The 20,395-nt window shown below is 37.9% G+C and overlaps 1 protein-coding gene across 5 annotated transcripts in view; it reads left to right on the plus strand.

Moving 5' to 3' along the window:
• pcdh1b (protocadherin 1b) overlaps positions 1-17,823 on the plus strand; it is a 188,809-nt gene extending 170,986 nt beyond the window's left edge. For 3 of the 5 annotated variants that reach the window (XM_073854338.1, XM_073854337.1, XM_055178444.2), the window contains exon 5: positions 15,952-17,823. In XM_073854338.1, coding sequence (XP_073710439.1) covers positions 15,952-16,361 — 410 coding nt within the window. In that variant the 3' untranslated portion in view covers positions 16,362-17,823. The remainder of the gene's footprint in view (positions 1-15,951) is intronic. The other 2 variants (XR_012357973.1, XM_073854340.1) reach the window with 2 other exon arrangements.
• Positions 17,824-20,395: the final 2,572 nt, after the last annotated feature.

Below are 20,395 nucleotides of genomic sequence, written 5' to 3' on the forward strand. Positions count from 1 at the left end.
TGCCCTTAATGGAATCCTGAGAGTCTAAGCTTTCAAACGATGTGCCGCATGACCGTATATTTTAAAGATTTAATGCTTCAAAGTTACAATGACGTTTATGCAGCCTCATGTGCAAGGGAGGGGGTTTGCCGTGTACGGCACAGTGATCCTCATCAGGTTAAAGTGACATCCTAACGCAAACACAAAATCTAACCCTAAAACAAAGCGAAAATAGGACAAAACAGTTGGGGAACCAATACGTGACAATGACGCATAAACAGAAATTTGTGATACGATCACCAAATAAGGGGAAATTTGTAACCAGTATCACAAAAAAGAATCAAAAAATTATGTGACTATAGGTACATAATTTTGTGAGGCTGGGTAGAGATACAATAAAATACAAAACTTCATTACATGGAAACCTTCACAAAAATGCATTTTAATGAAAATAATGGTGAGCTGAGAACTTAAACAGAAGTTCTTCCATCCACAACAGTACTGTAGCTCCTCACTTACTGTCAAGAGACAGGAACTAGTTGAAGTACAAAAAAAGAAAGTATTAATGGCATTGTGCCCTCTCTTTCATTTTGTCTCTCGTTCAGTTTTTCATCTTCTAATCTGCATTGCAAGAGAATTAAAGCTCGGAGCTTTGCCCACTATCAGTAGCAGAGAAAAAAATGGTTTGCTTTTAATAATGAATCAAACAAGCTTGGCAGCACTCACATATTTCCTATATTTTACCTTAAATATTGAAAGCCCCCGATTCCTGCTTTTTCTTGTTGAAGGAGAATAAAGGAATAGAGATACAATGCATATGAGGCTTCTTTGGGCCAGTGTCTTGACTCTTTCCTTTGAAGATAACATCAGTTATCCCCTTATAAGGTGGGCGTCCGATATCTATACGGGGGTCCTGGGATGTTTTAGATTCCTAAGCAAGTCATGTTGCATGTATATTGTAAACTGTAGAGGTTAAAGAAAGTAATAAGTACAAGCTGGTGTTTATTTAAGCTTTAATAATGCTGGTCTTAATTAAGATTTCATCAAGCCCGCTATCTCAAACTCTGTACTGGAGCAACCTAGGGTTCAAGCCAGAACAATAACATACTGACACAAATCTATATTTTCCCTGACCAACCTTGCAATAGCTCAATCCAGTCCCCAGAGCACGAAGAAAGAGAGAACATAGAGAGCTATATTGTAACTCGAACATTGATTTATAACTTATGTGCCCCTATGAGAAAGGTTTCAAGAGAAAGCAGTATTTATTGAAAAACAATAAATCAGGCATTTGAGATAATCTTTAGTTTCATTTCACTTCAATTTTCACTCGGTTTAACTTTTTACTCTCCCTAAAAGACATGCATTATGATGTCCTTTGGAAATATTTGACTATTTTTCTATTATCTTATTTTAGCATGTGACAAGAACACAAAAATACTTGCCCAAGGCGTTATTAGATTTAGCTGATATTAACTCTGTTAAATGCAGCAAGTCATTTTACTACGTGAACAATATGTGAAATGACGGTAGATCTAAGTTATCTCCTACTCCTGAAGTTTTTATCTTCACAAGCTAATAATCGCCACACAGATCAAATGCAGAACTCAGTTGTGTTCAGTCTGGAGAGAAAAAGTCCTAAATGAAAGCGACGCTGCTTTTTGGTCTTTACATTTTCTCAGATAATGATGGCGAATTTGGAGCATGAAATGATGTTACAGTGGAGGGAGAGAGAGAAAGAGAACAAGAACAGAAAAACAACACAGACATCACAAAATAATGCAGCAAACAAAACAATATTCCAGTTCTGAAAATGAATGTATCCCAATGAGAAGAAGAAACAATCAAAAAGGTCACAACCTATCCGCATGAATGCACTTATAGGCAGAAATACTAGGATGGGTTTGAAAACATTACCCTTAACAACAACAGCACAATGAAACTCAGCCCAGCTTTATGCTGAAATGAATAAGGCAACAGCTCGCTCTTCACAATTGTTTTTTTTCTGTGTTGGATGTGGATGAAGTCAAAACATCATTTTAATTTTTGATTTAGTTGCCAAGGCCTTTCAGAGATCAAGGGACATCATCTTGTGATGTTGCCACATTTTCAGTAGATGTGAATCTAAATTTTTGTCTCATCATTTTTTTCTGTTATTTCTATTTTTTATCTAATCAATGATCAATATTACACTCAGTCATTTAGTTTAGTCTGTAATATATATTTTAAAGGCCTAATGCTTTTCTTATGCAAAATTTTCCCTCTTTTTCCTCACCAGCATAGCCTGGCTAACACCAGACCAGTCTCATATAGAATGAGACGTGGTCTGGGAACCACATGTTCATTTTTTTATATTTGAGGTGTGGTTTATGAATGCCCAGAGCCATTTATTGGGCGCTACGAATGTCTATCAAATGCGTCTGTACGTAGCTCATAGCCATTCGGTGTGTCGCATAGACATCGTCATCGTCTTGCTGCCCCCTCCCCGTTCTGTGATTGGTTCCCTATGTCGTTTATTGGGTGCTACGAATGTCTATCAAATGCGTCTGTACGTAGCTCATAGTCAATTGGTGTGTCGCATAAATGTCGTCATCGTCTTGCTGCCCCCTCCCCGTTCTATGATTGGTTCCCTATTTCAGGCGAAAAGTTAATTGAAGGGTAACAGTTTACTTGAAGGGGTGTTCATAAGACTGACATGCCACCTTCATAATCATGACATGACAAGCGTTATAAACATAAAGGAGATTTTATGCACATGTATTTCAACTGTCATTAAGTATCATTTGTTCAGTTATGTCATTTTGAATGCAAAGATGACATTGTTTGTATTGTATTTGTTATGACAACCTGAAATAAACCAATACATCATAACTTGTCATAAATCTGTCATAAACATGACATAGCAGAATAACTATCAAACTTAAGAAAATGCCTAGCTTTATGGGTTAACATTACATTTAACTGTCATTTAAGTGTCATTAATTGTTAATACTATATCAAATCAGTTTAAATACCTTAACAAATGCAACAGACACGTCAAAAGATTATACTTCACTTTTTGTATGTGCACAATACATAAAAACTGACAACTAAGAACTTGTTCTTCCTAACACAGAGGGTTCTAAAATTTTCTGACATACAAGAAAAAAACTAACAAAACATTTAATTAAATAAATTAATTAATTTAATGTAACAAAATGTTTTTCCAGCGATATGGACCCACTGCATGCCTTAACTCATTATTGTACTGTTTTTATTTAATTTAGGTGAATCGTTCTCCAATTGCAATAAAATATAATTGTATACATTTTAATTATTATTAATATTAATATTGAATGATTGATTTTATTTATTAAACACATGGAGAAAACAAAAAATAACATTATTAAATTAAACATTAAAAATTAAAATTATATTTGTACCACTGTAGTTGAGGTCAAGAAAAATATTCATTACGCTGTTATAAAACTATATGACAGAGTATTAACACTTGATGATATTTTAATGCCAATTCAATTTGTATCAATGGTAAAAAGTGGTCAGTTATGTTGTCTTGGTAATGTCAAGTTATCATGACAAGTTATAATGTATTGGTTAATGTCATAAAAGTTGTCATAACAAAGACATCTCAAACAATGTCATCTTTGCATTAAAAATGACATAATTGAATGTTATGACAGTTGTCATAAAGTCTCCTTCATGTTCATGTGTCATATCATGATTATAAAAGTGTCATGTCAGTCTTATGAACACCCCTTCAAGTAAAGTGTTACCTATTGCATTTGTTTTGTAAGTGGCTTTGTGCTGATGACATCATTTTTATAGCAACTGATGTATTGAATACACTGAACAAATGGATCAGATTATGTTGCGTGCACTATGACAGTGTGGACAGTTAATCTAAAATCAGATTTTAGAACCAAATTGCATTTGTGTGGATTGAATAAATCCTGGCCTGCTATACTTCAGTGGCTATTAAATATCAGCAAAGCTATAGTTACCTAGGTTATTTTTGGTAAAGGTTCCTGTTTAAAAATACTTTTGAGGCAGGAGGATGCTGGGTTGGTTGGCAAATCAATAAAAGGTGAATGTTTGGGATATATCCAAAGCCTGTGGATCCCTGACCTAGTCAGATAAGAGTAGCTTACTCTCTGTGAAGGAGGAATAGATGTCTGCTCCCAGATACAGCAGAATAGTAATCCTGTAAGTGTGTGTGTGTGTCTATGAGAGTACATAAATGTGTGTTGTGCTGCAGAAAAGGCATCACATCCAAAACTAGCATATGGTCTCTATCAAAACAACATGTCCGACAGCCATATGTTTTGCATGCAGGTTACACACATGCACCATCATAAACACGTCACCCTTCTGGTGATCTAATCACAAATTCACACACCAACACCCTTTGTAAGTGCGCCCAGGGCTGCCCATGGTTTTACAAACACACACATATTTACAGTGTTTGGTGTGGGCACTATAATTTAATGTCTTGACATTTTGTCATTCTGAATGACCTCAGCTTTGACCTCACAGATGACCTTTATCTTTTGAGGCTCCTGGCCGACACGAGGTAAAACAGCATCCCTAAAATGCACTTAGCGATATGATACTGACCACAAACCACCAGTATCCACACTTCCTGTGTGTATGTGTGTGTGTGTATGTGGCCAGAGGGAAGCAACCACTGTGTGTTTGCATTCTCAAATGCAATCATGATTGTATTAATTAAAACTATATTTTTATGCTAGATGCAGTGCAACTTGAAAGCCCCCCTAACCTAAAAAATGCACTTTTAGATGTGTTTCTATGAGAAAATGAGTTGCCAGTGTGTGTGCAGAAACATCCTGTTATTATACAAATCCATCTATTCTTCTTTGTGTAATCTTCCTTTAACCACAACAGTCACACAAAACAGGCTGTTGGGGAACCCCTATCAATGTGATGTCACATTGATTACGCCCCAACCATAACCGCTCACAGACTCCGCCTTATAAGTGCCTAGTTTAACCTTCTGCCGGAGACACATATTTTGATGTAGTCCAAAGCACACGTGTAAGCGCTCTACCCCCTAATTTGCATACGGGGAGGATAACAGAAGCTTTCTTTGCATTTAAAGAGACACACACAAACACCTAATTTTTCATTGCAGCCACAAATGGCTATGTTCAACATCATATAATGAAAGATCTGTGGTGTATTTTGAGCTGAAACTTTCCAGACACATTCTGGGGACATATGAGACTATTTTTACAGTATATTGCTGAAAACACCCAGGTTAGGGGCCCTTTAAGAGCAAGCATACAATTGCATCAGCAACATATAAACAGTAATGCTAGCACCATAGACTGTAAAAAAAGATGGACGACGCGACATCGCCTCCCTCCATTGTAATGAATTTAAGCCAAAAAATGGCTAACCATGGTCGCCGTCATGTTACGTAAAAACAGTCGTTTGTTTCGTTTCGTCAGCGTGGAGCCAAGGCATGCGCAGAAGGAATCGTCCGTGGAGCAAGAGGCGGAGCCACGGAATCAAACTTCCGCTCAAACGCTCGCGCGACCAATTCAACCACGCCAATCATAACGACTCGCCCCGTTAGCATCAAATTACTAGCTAAAATGAAACGTATCACAAAAAATGAACACTTGAACATATATCAGCGTGATGATAACTACTTAAAAGGACCAAAACCATATTTCAGAAACTTTTATTGGAAGTGTAAATAATTTAATTCGTTTGAATTGAGAGGGCGGGGTTTATGACTTGTACTGCAGCCAGCCACCAGGGGGCGATCAAAGAGCCAGGTGCTTCACTTTTCAAGACTTATGAGGCACACCCGGCTAGCACCCACCAATAAGCTATATTGACATTGCACTGTCACATATAATAATGAGTCAAGATAATACATATTTTGAGTCACGCACACTTTTCACATTCATTAATTCCTCAATTTCTGGGTGCTAATAAAAATTAGCATCATACATTCATTGGTTCTTGCCTTCCAGCCCTTTCTCTCTGCTTCTCCTATCTGTCATTGTGAGTAAGACTCACACTTTGTCAGTGAGAAATCTCTGTGCATTGTCAGGGAAATGATCCCAAGCTGTCACTTTTAAAAAGATCCTAATAGGTTTCATTAAGTACGTATATTTATACCTTGTGTACCAATATGTGCTTTTGAGGTACTTATATATGCACTCCTTGGTACCAATATGTACGTCTGGGGTACAATTATTAACTCATTAGGTGCAAAGCTGTCATTTTTGAAAGGGTACTGCCCCAGTGACAGCTAGGGAATATTTTTGACATTTTTCTGACAGTGTGATGCAGAAAATGTAACAGAAACACATGTCCAGTATCTACTGTTTACAACCATTAAAAGCATCTACATCAACTCCTTTTTCCTTTGCATGTGTAAACCATAGACTGTAAAAAATAGATGGACGACGCCCGTTCACTATCTTCCATTGGTGAAAAGTGAAGCCGCCAGTGTCCCGATACGGCGCTGACATCCTGTCTGCCATTATTGGACAAACTGATTCATCCAGGTGTGTCTGGTTATTGTTGTTGTGACTACTGAGGTCAGGCACACCTGGATTAATCAGTTTGTTTGTGACTACTGAGGTCAGGCACACCTGGATTAATCAGTTTGTCCAATAATGGCAGACAGGAAACAAGGAGCTGGCTGAAGTTCAGGAAGTAGTGCAGCAGGGCATAAAGCCTATTGTTTAGTTGGTCTAAAGTACCAATGAATAACATGGGGGAGGCGGGGTTTATGACCTATACTGAGACCAGTCACTGGGGGGCGATCAAGACATTTTGGCCTCACTTTTCAGGGCTTGTGCGGCACGCTTGGTTTAAACAGAGCCACGTGAACATTCAGTTAGGCTTTCAATTAAAAAAAGTTTGTCTTATTATTTGCTGGCTATTCTGGATGTATGGTTGAACTCGCTCACTTATTTTACACGTTGTTTTGTTCGGTTGGAAGATAACAGTTGAATGTGGGGATATATGCCAAATATCAATATTCCGCTCACCTCTCCATGTTATAATGCAGATCATCCCAAACTATCACTGTGCTTATCACAGACAAATCAACAATGATGACAGAAAAGAGAAAATATTGTATCTCTTCCCGACACAAAGATGCGTGCAGGCTTGCTTCCACAAAATTAAAGTCGGCTGCAAAAATTCAGCTCGTCTCAGTTATGCGGTTCTCTCTCGACTGTGGTCCTAAAAGCTTATTGAGAAAGAGAGAAAGAGAGAGTGGCGGCCCGAGGGCAGCTTGCTCCAGCCATACATTTATTCACTTTTGTAGCATGATTGAAGTTTCCCTCTACTGATTTCTGGGGGGAGAGATGAGAGAGAGCGAGGGAAAAGAAATCTCTCTTATTCTTTCTTTTCCTCTTTTTTTTCTGTGTCTCTCAGTTCTTCATCATTAATAATGAAAATGATTTTGTGCACCATGGCATTTGCCCGCAAGTCTGTTTCTTTTAAGTTTTGATGTTTGCGGGGGAGATTTTTCATCTTTTTAGTCCGCTTAAGGATATTACTGTGGCTCGTCACCTTTATATTTGCGCTTCACTGAGGAGTGCAATTCTTTCATTTTGTATATACTGTAAAACAGCGTATTTCTGCATACATTAGTCTAAGCTACTGTAGAAAGAAAAAAAATGTAAATGAGGGCAGGGAAAAGACAATACATGGGTGGCTTTGCTAATGGCAGACATTTATATTTAGAGCTGTGTTCCACTTCCCCTCTGTCAGAAGTCATTTAGACATAAGCTATCATTACAGATAGACTCATTTTCTATGGCACAATGAATACTTCCAGGAGAGCATGGTTCAATGAAACATTCATGTTACGAAAATCAACTCAGACCAATCTTACGATCCATATCACACCTTCAAAATTTGTACTGAAGTCTGGTTGTGGTTGTCAGTGGGCTGGGTAATTTCATTAGACTTGTCCAAAACGACATTGAATTCAGTGAGCTGGGTTCCTGCAGTGATTAAGTCTTATTCTCTCTCAAAACAAGATTTAGAAGTGAAATCACCACTCGCGGGGAAGAATGGACTTCCAATTTATCCAATTTATTCGTAAAAAGTCAAAAGTGATGTAAGTTCAGCACAATTTTATAAAGTTTGTTTTTACAATATACATTGATCAGTTGAGCTTGCTTCTTTTCATCCGGCCCATTTGTCTGGTTTGCGTCTACAGAAGGGCTTTTGTACTCGCTTTTCTACTTCACAGACGGTTGTTTAGGCCTTCAGCACAATCAAACGTTACAGCCTCGCCTCATCTTCAATGATTCAGCTCATGCACTGATGAACTCAACTTTAAAACATTCATGAGTGGAAGATGTTATGCAGCTTACCCTAGTTGATTTAGCCGTGGGCTACAGCCTTTCTCTGTGTGCTTATCTTCCTAAGCCAGAAGGAGATTCTATACAGCTGATGCATACTGAGCTTGCCAGTGAGCGGAGGTTTGCGAAACAACTTGCACACCCCCTTCCCTTGGCTGGCAGAATGGGGGGAGCGAATATGGTCAGCGGGCGAGGACATTGATTTTTGCGGATCAGATAAGTTTCATGTTTAACAGATGTAGGCCAATGGGACACGGTCCAGATGATAGCAGTCTCTGTCTTTAGAACTCATTTAGCTTGTAAGTGAAGCTTTGGCAATGCGTTGCATGCGTGGTTCTGCCGGAAAACATCGTGGAACGCACTCACGCAGAATACCGGAGCGATTTGAACGGCTCCTCGGTGCGGAGAATAGAACAGACGTAAATGTAAATAGGACCGTATGAAAGAGCATAATTAAATGTTTGAAAACACACAGTCCACCTGCAGTCAAATGATAAGCGTAATTCATTTAGATTTCCAAGTATGAGCTCTGCAACTTGATGTGCTTTCTTAAGATGTGTTTTGCCACATTATTTAAGGCCTACTGTACCTAGAATTTTCCAGTTTAAGCATCCGTAAGGTTTTATTGACATACCATTTACACAAGATTTAATAGATAGGCTCAAAAACAGACACCGGTAATGCTGTGATGTACAGTGTATATTGAAAAAGAGAGATTTTAAATTAAAGTGTTGTCGGTTTTGCTCAAATCTAATTGGCACCCAATCACTGTAATGGCAACTTAAAGTCTACCTTAATTTGACAATAAAGTATAGTGTGTTTAATTCACCAGTGCTGTCTGTGAATTTCTGACTCAAAAGTCAGACAGCCATGATTTCCATCTGTCATTGACTCGCCACCAAAAGCAATCTGTAGATGTTAAAAATATGAATAATTCAGATACTCTGACTGTGTGGCATGTAGTGTATTGAAAGTAAACTAAATATAAACCTTCATCAAAACATTAATGTCAAAAGCAAAATAAAAATATATAAATTTGGAGCAGATAAAGTCAATATGTACTGTATTACATCAGTCTTCCTTTGAGTTAAGTGTTAGATTCTAGTGTAAATAAGTAAAGCAGTATGGCTAATAATTTCAAAAATAGTTTCATTGAATCTCAGTTTGGTTGGGGAGTTTTTAAAATAGCTTTAAAATACTGACTATGATAAAGCACATAGCGTCTACAGCCATGATTTATTGGATAAAGGCACCTGGGTATGAAAGTTGCATTTATTAATATAACGATCTCAGCCACATGTTTAAATAACCAAATTAAACGTACAATTTCAAATGAAAAGAGCATTTTAATCTAAAATATATATAGGAAGCTCATGTGACATCTTGCTGTAGGCCTACGCAAGACAACACTGAGAAAGTGTGTGTGTGTGCATCTCAGTTGTCTTAAACTCTCTTGGTAACTGCCTATACTTTATAGTTTTATGCTGCTGGGTATCTTTCCAGCTTGCTGTCATTAGATGGTACAATGTGTCTTGCTCCTACCCCTACTGTGTCCCTCATAATGTTATTCTGAGCTGCTGTTTGACCAGCCTGCAGTAACAGCAATGCTTATAGACATTTATATTAAGTTATATTTTTTATTACTTTTGCACATTTATTGCATGTTACATTGGTATATCTATCAGTTTTGTAAGGAATAATTGACGACGGGCCATTGATTTATAAGAAAATAATGCACACCCAAGGTGGTAATGGTTACACCGCGGGTGTGCATTATTTTTAAAAAATTCAAAGGACCGAAGTCAATTATTCCTCTTATACCACGGTTACCACAAACATTGTTCTGGTAACTATTTTTAAGACATTTGACAGGTCAGGTATGCGTTTATTGAAAAATAATCAACACCCATGGAACATTTCTCAGCCAATCAGAATAAAGCATATAGCAGACCCGTGGTATAATATTATTTATACCACAGCTCTGTTGAATGCTGTATTCTGATTGGTTAAGAAATATTCCACGGGTATGCATTATTTTTTGATAACCACACATCTAACCTTTTAAATGTCTTAAAAATAGGCATCAGAGCAATGTCTGTGGTAACCGTGGTATAAGAAGAATAATTGACTACAGGCCTTTGAATTATTTAAAAATAATGCACACCCGCGATGTAACCATTACCACCTTGGGTGTGCATTATTTTCTTATAAATCAATGGCCCGTCGTCAATTATTCCTTACAAAACTGATAGATATACCAATGTAACATGCAATAAATGTGCAAAAGTATTAAAAAAAATCCCACATAATATAAATGTCTATAAGCATTGCATTGCTCCGGTTCGCATCGTGACGCATTACCACCTTTGGTGTGCATTATTTTCTTATAATTCAATGGCCCGTTGTCAATTATTCCTTACATAAATTATACTTAGTAGTACTTATAGATATAATCTTGTAAGAATATGCTATACTTACTGTATATCATCCTATATGAAGAAGTTTATTTTAAGCCAAAACCCCATTAAAATATGTAAGGTAATTTTATTTCATGTTGTCTTCTCTTTCTTTCCTTTAAGATTTTGTTTTGCATTCCTCCATACAGTATATAAGATCTAATTTACCTCTTTTCCTTTTTAAGCACTCACTCCATGTTTTACTTCCAAAATGATTTCCTTTACCCCTTTTCTATCCTCCTAAAAGCAAATTGTCGATTAATTAATAGCTGGCTAATTTAATTTTCCTTGGAGTAATAACTTGTTTAAGCACGAATACAAAGTGTCAAGACAAAGTTTTAATCTGGCCAAAGTTTAATTAGTCTCGAAGAGGTTTGCGTACGTGCAGATGGGGGTCAGAAGGAGAGGACGGTGGATCGAATGACAACAGAACGCAAGGTTAGAAAAGGTAGCAGGGAGGGGAGACGGGGGACTTCCATCAACTCTGCCTGTCTGCTTCAATCCGTGCCCAAGATCAGCCTGCACTCACACACAAGGGATTGTGGGATATGTTGGAGTGTTGGTGTTAACTGTCAAATAACGGTGGCTTTTCCCACTGCTGTCCTCCACACCTGTCACCCAGGGCAACCTGTGTGTAGTGGCCGAGCTATAGGCTCCCCTGAGCGGCTTTAAGGCATACCCACAGCTGGAAATCAATTGGCTGAGACAATTATGGAACGAAGTAAAGAGGCTGCATATATTAGGGATTTACTTAAAGGACTTGAGGATAAACAGCAATGAGGTTTTATCATAACCCTGCGTTTTTTGGATTGAAATAAACGCATAAAAGTAATAAAAATAATAAATTATTAAAAAACTATAATTATTGCTACTCATTAGACTTTGTAGACATTTAAAGGATTAGTCCATTTTCTTAAAAAAAAAAAAATCCTGATAATTTATTCACCACCATGTCATCCAAAATGTTGATGTCTTTGTTTGTTCAGTCGAGAAGAAATTATGTTTTTTGAGGCAAACATTTCAGGATTTTTCTCATTTTAATAGACTTTAATGGACCCCAACATGTAACAGTTTTAATGCACTTTCAAATCACAGTTTCAAAGGAGTTTTTAAAGGACTCTAAATGATCCCAAACAAGGCATAAGGGTCTTATCTAGCGAAACGATTGTCATTTTTGACAAGAAAAAATGCACTTTTAAACCACAACTTCTCTTCTATCTCCGGTCATGTGACGCGCCAGTGTTTACAAGTGTGGAGAAAGAGGACCGTTTCGACGTTGTTGTATGTCGAATGATACTATTTAATGTCTTTGTGTCCGTTTATTGTTTAAAATGGTCCGCAAATGTGCGTTTCATATATGTAACACGTGACCTTTCCACCGCATTACGCAATTACGTGAGGTCACGATGGTGCATCATAGGACTGAAGATAGACGAGAAGTTGTGGTTTAAAAGTGCATATATCAATCGTTTGGCTAGATAAGACCCTTATGCCTCTTTTGGGTTTGTTTAGAGTCCTTTGAAACTCTGTTGAAACGGCAATTTTGAACTGCATTAAAACGGTTATGTGTTGGTGTCCATTAAAGTCCATTAAAATGAGAAAAATCCTGGAATGTTTTCCTCAAAAAAACATAATTTCTACTCGACTGAACAAAGAAAGACATCAACATTTTGGATGACATGGTGGTGAGTAAATTATCTAGATTTTTTTTTTCAGAAAATTTACTAATACTTTAAATCAATTCATAAGCAGGTGTCTGTTTGAACATAAATGAGAGACAATTACCTCTGAATGAAGACATCTTCTGAAGGCAACTCTAAATAAAAATGCTTTTCTTTCCCCCTTTCTCCCTCATTTTTTTCACAGATAACATTTGTTGAACTGCAACGTAGTATTGTACTATTTTCCTCACTGTTGTAGGTCGCTTTGGATGTGTCTGCTAAATGCCTAATATAAATATAGGCTACAGTAAGGCACAGGCTTAGGGAGGTAGGATACTGAATTATAGTTATAGTATTTTATAGTATTGCCATCCCCTAATACACATACAAAGCCTAATCTCATTCATTACTGCCATTGTGATCAAATGATTATGACTCTTTCATATGAAAATCATCCCCCTGCATGTCAAACAGGCGTTCTTACCTTCAAAGAAACAGTGAAATGGACATTTTGACAGCTACACAATTGGCCGTGGAATTCATTGGAAAACAGCTTGAACCCTGCATGTGTATTTCCATCCATATCACACCCCAAGGGCACTACAGTAGAATGAGAATGTTGTAAAGTAAATCCAGCCCTCCATCACCGAAAGAGTAGAGCAAGAGAGAGAGAGGAACCAGCTTTAACACATCCTCCCTCTTTACTTTAGACGACAGCACCAAATGTCAGATACTCATCTGGAAATAATTTCCATTCTATTATGGTGACAAGGGACCGGCAGAATCTAATTAGCAGGAAAAATCCTGGAGAGCCAGATTGGTGGTGATTGTTGATAGGGGCAGTGGTGCAGGGCAAACTCTCCAGCCTTCAGGCTCAGCGGGTGACACTCATGAGGTTAACTGGAACTTGAAGAAGGTAGATAAGAATAGGAGAGGGGCTTAGGTGCGGTGTGCCAGAGAGGAAGGTCTCTATTAGTCTGTACGAACCTAAACTTTGAATATTCTTCCCTGAGTGGTAGCAAAAGAGAGAGATGTAAAACATATATCTTTAGTCAGAGGTTTTATTATTTTTAATAATAAAATAATAATGCTTAGAGATAATAGTGCTTGTGCTAAGATCGCAGATTTACTATTTATCAGATTTTTTTGTATAAAGTCCTTTAAAGTCTGATATTAAAGTCTGAGAAAATGTGATATTAACCACCCAGACAATTTTGAATGATTAAAAAAACACAAAGAAAATAAATCTTGGTGAAGATCTCTATCTACTTTCAAATACCGTTACTGCCTGAATGGATGTACGTGATAGTTTTAGGGGCGGGGCCATGCTTGGTGGCTCCAGTGCATCACCGAGCCATGGTTTTAGCCGAGCCCAAATAATCTTGAACAACTCCACAATTAAGTACTACATAGCTCACAGTCTTTGTAACGTGTTTTAGTAATACATTTTTAACATTCCTAATGTGTTTAGAAACAAATCTCTGAAATGATTTTACACAGATTTAAAAGTTTAGACTTACATTTACATTTACATTTATGCATTAGGCTTTAATCCAAAGTGACTCCGCATTACAGAGGAGCACTCTTAAAGGGATAGTTAACCAAAAATTAAAATTCTGTCATTATTTACTCACTGTCATGTTGTTACAAACCCGTATAAATTTATTTGTTCTGATGAACACAAAGAGAGATATTTTAATGAATGTTTGTAACCAAACCGTTTGTGGACCCCATTTACTTCAATAGTAGGAAAAAAGAATACTATAGACGTAAATTACTATAGAATTATTATAGAAGTAAATAGGTTTCACGAATGGCACCACAGATTTCAAAATAATGTCAGTGTCATGTGTGATGCTTGTGTTTTCAAAATATGTGTTTGTTGCATCATGTGAATCATGTGCATCACGTGTTTTGTCAAAATAAGTGCCTCCTGCACACGCGTCAAAACCATTTATGATAAAGGAGACACTCACGTTCACAAAATACACGCAAGACACTCCCTTAACAGTAAACTCTGATTACGCATGAAATTATGCGAGTATCTGGCAAACGCGAGTTTATCACAAACCCTTTAGACACGTCTGCAGCAGGCACTTATTTTGACAAGACACATGATGCACATAGGTTCACTCAACGCGCACATATTTTGAAATTACGAACCACACACATAACCGGCTACATACACATGTTGTGACGAACTTCAGATCAAGCACCCTCGAAAAAGTCACCGGCCGCCACTGGTTTGGCTACAAACATTTCTTCAAATATCTTCATTTGTGTTCATCAGAACAAAGACATTTATATAGGTAACATAGTGAGAGTTAGTAAATGAACATCCTTTTAAAGTTACTCTTAAATTAAATGAAAAATATTTATGTATCTGTATCTGCATATGACATCTTTGTATGTTTATATATTTTAAACGTGTAGCACCGTGGACCTGCAATGTACAATTTTGTTACTTTTGTAAGTCATATAGCAGAATGACCACAAAGCCAACTTGAATTTAAAGTGGTGGTTTCCAGGACAGTGCATATCCTAGTCCCATACTAAAATGCATGTTTGAGCTGCCTTGATTTAAAAACATCTTCCACTGACATATCTCAAGATGCACACCAGTAGTTTTGTTGCTAAAACTACTTAAATTTCCTAATATAACTTAAATAAGGCCTAGTCCTCGATTAATCTAAAGCATGTCATGTGAATTAACTTTAGTATTATATGATGTATACATCAAACAGTGGTATAAAAAGTGCAGAAATTGTCAAAGACAAATAAAATGATTTCTTAAAGGGTTTTCGTAAAGATCCATTTTTCAAAAACCAGAAACAAAATCAACAAACATCAGATGCTTCAAATCAAAAGCCTTTCAAAGAGCTTAGACATTTAGGGAAATAAATGTTTTCCCCTGAGAACTTGCCATTCTGCCTGTCCCGCTTTCACATCCACACTATCAAACTAATCTAATGCCACGTTCAGAGGAAAGGTTAGGTTCAGCGTTCGCATTTATATTTTCCAGGCAGAGAGTTTGACCTTTGCAGATCAAGTTGTTATTTTCTCCTCTTGTGATCCCATCCAGCTTTACCAACCTCTAAAGTCAAGATTAGCATTCATTACACTGATTGGTTAAAGTGAAGAAGGCAGATAGGAATCGGTGGTGCTGTTTACACATCTTTAATTGACTGAACCTTATACATACAGTACCTATCAGACAAATTTTAATGTGATATTCTGTCTGTTGTTGAGTGGATGAAAAATTTGCACCTGTAAGTGGACTGGCGTCTATTAAATTCTACTTTGGCTCATTTTTTCTTTTGGGTGGTTTAAAGTGTTCTGTGATTCAAGTTCAGTCAATACATTTTCCATTTAGTCCTGATGCAATGAACAGTACTCACAAAGTGAAAGTGCCTTGTAAGAGGAAAGAAACATTCTGTCTCAATTTAAAACAAATACTGATATTAATTTATTTTCATCCTCTTTCTTTTTATCCAGATCTGAGACCTCTACCTGACGTCGCCATGACGGGAAAATGTACGCGCGAGTGTACGGAATACGGCCACTCGGATTCCTGCTGGATGCCTGGACAACCTTCACCCAACCGTACCAAGAGTCACAAGAGTGGGCCGAAACTCTCCACCTTTGTGCCTTACCAGGAGAGGGAGGGTCAAGAGCGTTTGATGGCCGACAGCAGCTCCAAGCCTCTGGGAGAAGAGCGAAGTGGAGGTGGGGGGAACAAAGTGGCCAGCATTCGCTTTTTGCCACCCTACACTAGTGCCTATTCCGCAGGTGGCGATGGTGGTAAGGACTGCCCCCTGGAGGAGATACCCCTGAGTCAGACAGCCGATTACGCCCCTGCTACTACACCGTCTAGCCAAGGTTCAAAAAGAGAAATCTACCTGTGACGCGCCGGTTTTCCGTCTGGATTCGGTTCCACATTTGATCCAGTTTATTTGTGATCAGCAATGCCTGTGAGAGGATAAAAGGCCTCATTGTCAAAATCTACCGCAAAACCAGACCTTAATTTACACAAATCATCTGGACATGCATCTCCAGTATTTTCAGATATGAGCCTAATGGCTGACACAACACAGCTAGAGTCCTGCTTCAAAACCCTTTGGGTGTTTATATATCTCTGCACATTGTTAGAGGCTCTGGAAGCCAAATAGAAAGATATGAAGAGAATTATCTGAGAAAAAAAAGACAAAACAATTTTGTGAATATGAATGAAGAACACCCCACATAAACTTCTAATGAAAGAATGTAAGAACAATTTTGAAGTGAACTTTGTGATAATTTAATGTTAAGGGTATACTCCTATTTTATCCGGATTTTTTTGTTGATTTTTTTAATATATATATAATATAATACTTCTGATTGGACTGTAGTTATGCTTACCTAAAACATATACGCCAATGTAAACATACAAATAGTTTCTTTTTTGTTTTTCTATACGTGTATAAACGTGTGTTTGTGTACCCCTACTGAATATTTTGAGCAGGGTACTTCAAAAGAACCGGCAAAGCAAAGCTGGGGAAATACATTTTCAACACACATACAGTACTTTACAGAATAGATCCATCTTCATTATATTTTAAGCACTGAAGGGTAAATGTTTCTTACTTTCATCATTTTTTTCATAGAAAGCTCTTTTCTTAATGTACAGTGATGTAAATACAACACACATCTAGAGGAAGAATTTTAGTTCCCCTCCCGACTATTTAGCTGTACAGAACTTGAAAGTAGAAAGGACAATGCTCAGAGGATTTGTTTCCCTACCAGGAAAAAAAGGAGAACAGTTTTGGACCACAGAATGCTAAAGATAATCCACAATAGGAGCCTCAACTGTCTATCAACACGGGACACAAAATTTGGGGCAAAATGCATGGGGAAAAATGGATTACAACAGATTTGTATGACGTGAATTGTTGCCCAATCCTTCATCAGTTCCCAAGGGATGCCTTGTAAGAGCAGGATAGAGATCTGGGTAACTGGCTTCCCCGGTGACTTTCTCCTGTGTTTGATCAGAGGACTCTAGGAGCCAATGCTTTCGGTTGAGTTGCCCTCCAGGCTACGATTCTGCGGGAGCTTCGTTTAACCCATCCCATCCTCACGAAGGATCAACAACTTTTCACTATGTTCACAAAAAACACAGAATTGTCCATGTACTGTGCAATAGCCTTCTCGTATTGAGACATGTAAACTCTGTCGTGGTTGTGTCAGATTTCTTACTCTGCTCTGTGTCGGGTTTGACCCTGTCAAAATGAAAGCTTAAAAGAGGTAGATGCTATCAAAAATAGTGACAGCAGAACATTTCTTTCCGAAAATATTTGTTTGATACCATTAAAGTTGTGTTCCACAAATCCAGTATACTGTAGGATCTTTGAAATTCTCTTTTAAGTGTGCTTTGAGTCGATGACATTACAAGACTCCTGCAGTGAACTTAGAGTTTAGATTGCATACATTTTGCTACGGTAGCAAAGTCAAACTGGCACTTGACTAACCAGGGTGCTTTCGTTAAATGCCAAATATGAAAGCGGGGCCTTTCAGAAAGAGTTTACAAGAGATCATTTATGGCGGTTAATAATATCAGATGATGCCAGTGTGGATTGACTCTACAAGCTACAATGAATGCACTATAATTTACAACATGTCACAAGTTCAAACCGACTTTTCAACTCTAGTAAAGCGAAGTTGGATTTTACTGTTAAATCTGTAGGTGTCGATGCATCACTTCCAGTTTAACAGCGCACAGGGATGCACTGAGCTGTGTGCTAAAGGTGCAATATTTGATAAGAACCTTTTTTTAAAGCATCTCATTAGTAAAGCATAAAGTTACCCAACACTAAAGGCTGGTGTCTCAGGTGGGGGCTATGTTTGATGTGACTCATTTGTGTGAATTCATTAAGTTCAGCTTTGACCACTACATTGACTATAAATCACCAAAAGGTCTTGCTTAAGTAAACAAAGCATATTTCTTGGTGACCAGGGGCCTTATTTATAAAATGCTGTGTAAATGCCATCCTAAATTTGATCTTACGATCATTTCTCAAAAATGCATACGTATGATTCATAGAACGAACGTATGCACAGAAAATGCACGTATGCCTTACTTTCATCTATAAATCTATATATCACAATCTTTAAATCTATAAATCACAAATGGTCTTGAATTTGTGGGGAGCTAAACAGTTTTAAGCAATGCCTAATTCATGTTTAAATCCATTAAAGGGTCATTCCACTTTTTTGAAAATATGCTCATTTTCCAGCTCCCTTAGAGTTAAACATTTGATTTTTGCTGTTTTGGAATCTATTCAGCTGATCTCCGGGCCTGGCGCTGGCGCTTTTGGCGTGGCTTGGCACGGTCCATTGAATCTGATTGGACCATTGGCATCGCGCTAAAAAATAACATGACTGCAGCAGGCGTAGTGATATTAAGCACCGCCCGAAAATATTCCCCTTAGTAACTTTCAATGCCAGGGGACTATTTTCAGGCAGTGCGTAATATCACTACGCCTGCTGCCGCCATGTTACATCAGCAAAGTCTTTGATAACTACATCAGTTTGAGAGTATAGTTCCTAGCCATATCTGACTAGAAAATTGCAACTTTTAATTTTCCGTCTGTCTTAGTACACGATGTAACAAAAGAGTCAAGTTTTAGAAAATATCAAAACTCTTTGGTTATTTTTTAGCGCAATGCTAAATGGTCTGGTCGGATTCGGTGGATTGTGCTGGGCTGTGCTAAAAGTGCTAGCGCCGGACACGGAGATCAGCTGAATGGATTCCAAAACGGTAAAAATCTAATATTTAACTCTAGGGAGCTGAAAAATGAGCATATTTTCAAAAAAAGTGGAATGTCCCTTTAAAGGCGGGGTGCATGATCTCTGAAAGCTAATGTTGATATTTGAACCTACCCCAATAGAATCTGGACCTTCTTTTGAAATACGCAACCCAGGTAATGATGTCGGTTTGTAGACATGCTCCTTACTGCTGATTGACTACAAGTGTGTTTTGGTACTCGGTCCGATTCCCTTTTCCAAAAAGTTTTTCAAAAATCATGCACCCGCCTTTAAGTGCCACAAGAATGGCTTATATTTCCGAAAGCCAGCAGCATTTGGACAAGCAAAAGTGCATGCGTCTACTCAGACCCTGACATGGCTCTAAGCATTTTTCCGCGTCAAAGACCATTTTAAAAGATTTTTACGCACATTCTATGATCAGAAGTGTCCGTATGCACATTTTATAAATTAGGCCCAAGGTATTTGGTAATCACATCCCCTGTCGTCAAGTAGTACGTACAGTATAATTGAGTGGAGGTTGAGTGGTAGAGATACCAAACATACTTGGTTGGTCCATCCTGCTGATAAAAAACAAATGTGCCGGTATGAACACATCATTGCTCACTCACTGCTGTTGCTGTGGTCTTCGAATGTTAGGATTGTTAACTTCATTGTACATGTGGGTGGTCCTCTTCCCATTCTTTCAATACTTCCAACTACTACCGAACTTATAGCAGCTGTCTTCTGTGACAAACCAGATATTTGAGCTACATAAGACCAAGCTCCACGCGACAGTTAGACAGTCTCTTTCTCCCACTGGGAAAACCTGGAGTTTATCCCTGGAGAGCAACTGTCATAGACACTGCTAGGTCAAATTGTTCTAAGTTTGTGTGTGTGTATGTATGTGTGTGTGTCATTGCACACCTGAGTCGATGCATGAAAAGTATCATTCGCTGCCTTTAAAGCAAGAAATTGTCACGCGTGACATGTTTTCAGTGCCCAAATTGTGTCATGGCATCTCAATGAAGGAACTGGCTCTTGCTGTGTGAAACATTTGGACAGTGGTGCAGAAAATTTGATGGAAAATAAAATGACAAATAACTTTTCTTTTACACTCGACATAAAAAATAAAATCTTTGGTAGGGCTATAAAAAAGAAA

Source organism: Misgurnus anguillicaudatus, chromosome 16 (genome assembly GCF_027580225.2).
Source record: "Misgurnus anguillicaudatus chromosome 16, ASM2758022v2, whole genome shotgun sequence".
Lineage (NCBI taxonomy): Eukaryota > Metazoa > Chordata > Actinopteri > Cypriniformes > Cobitidae > Misgurnus > Misgurnus anguillicaudatus.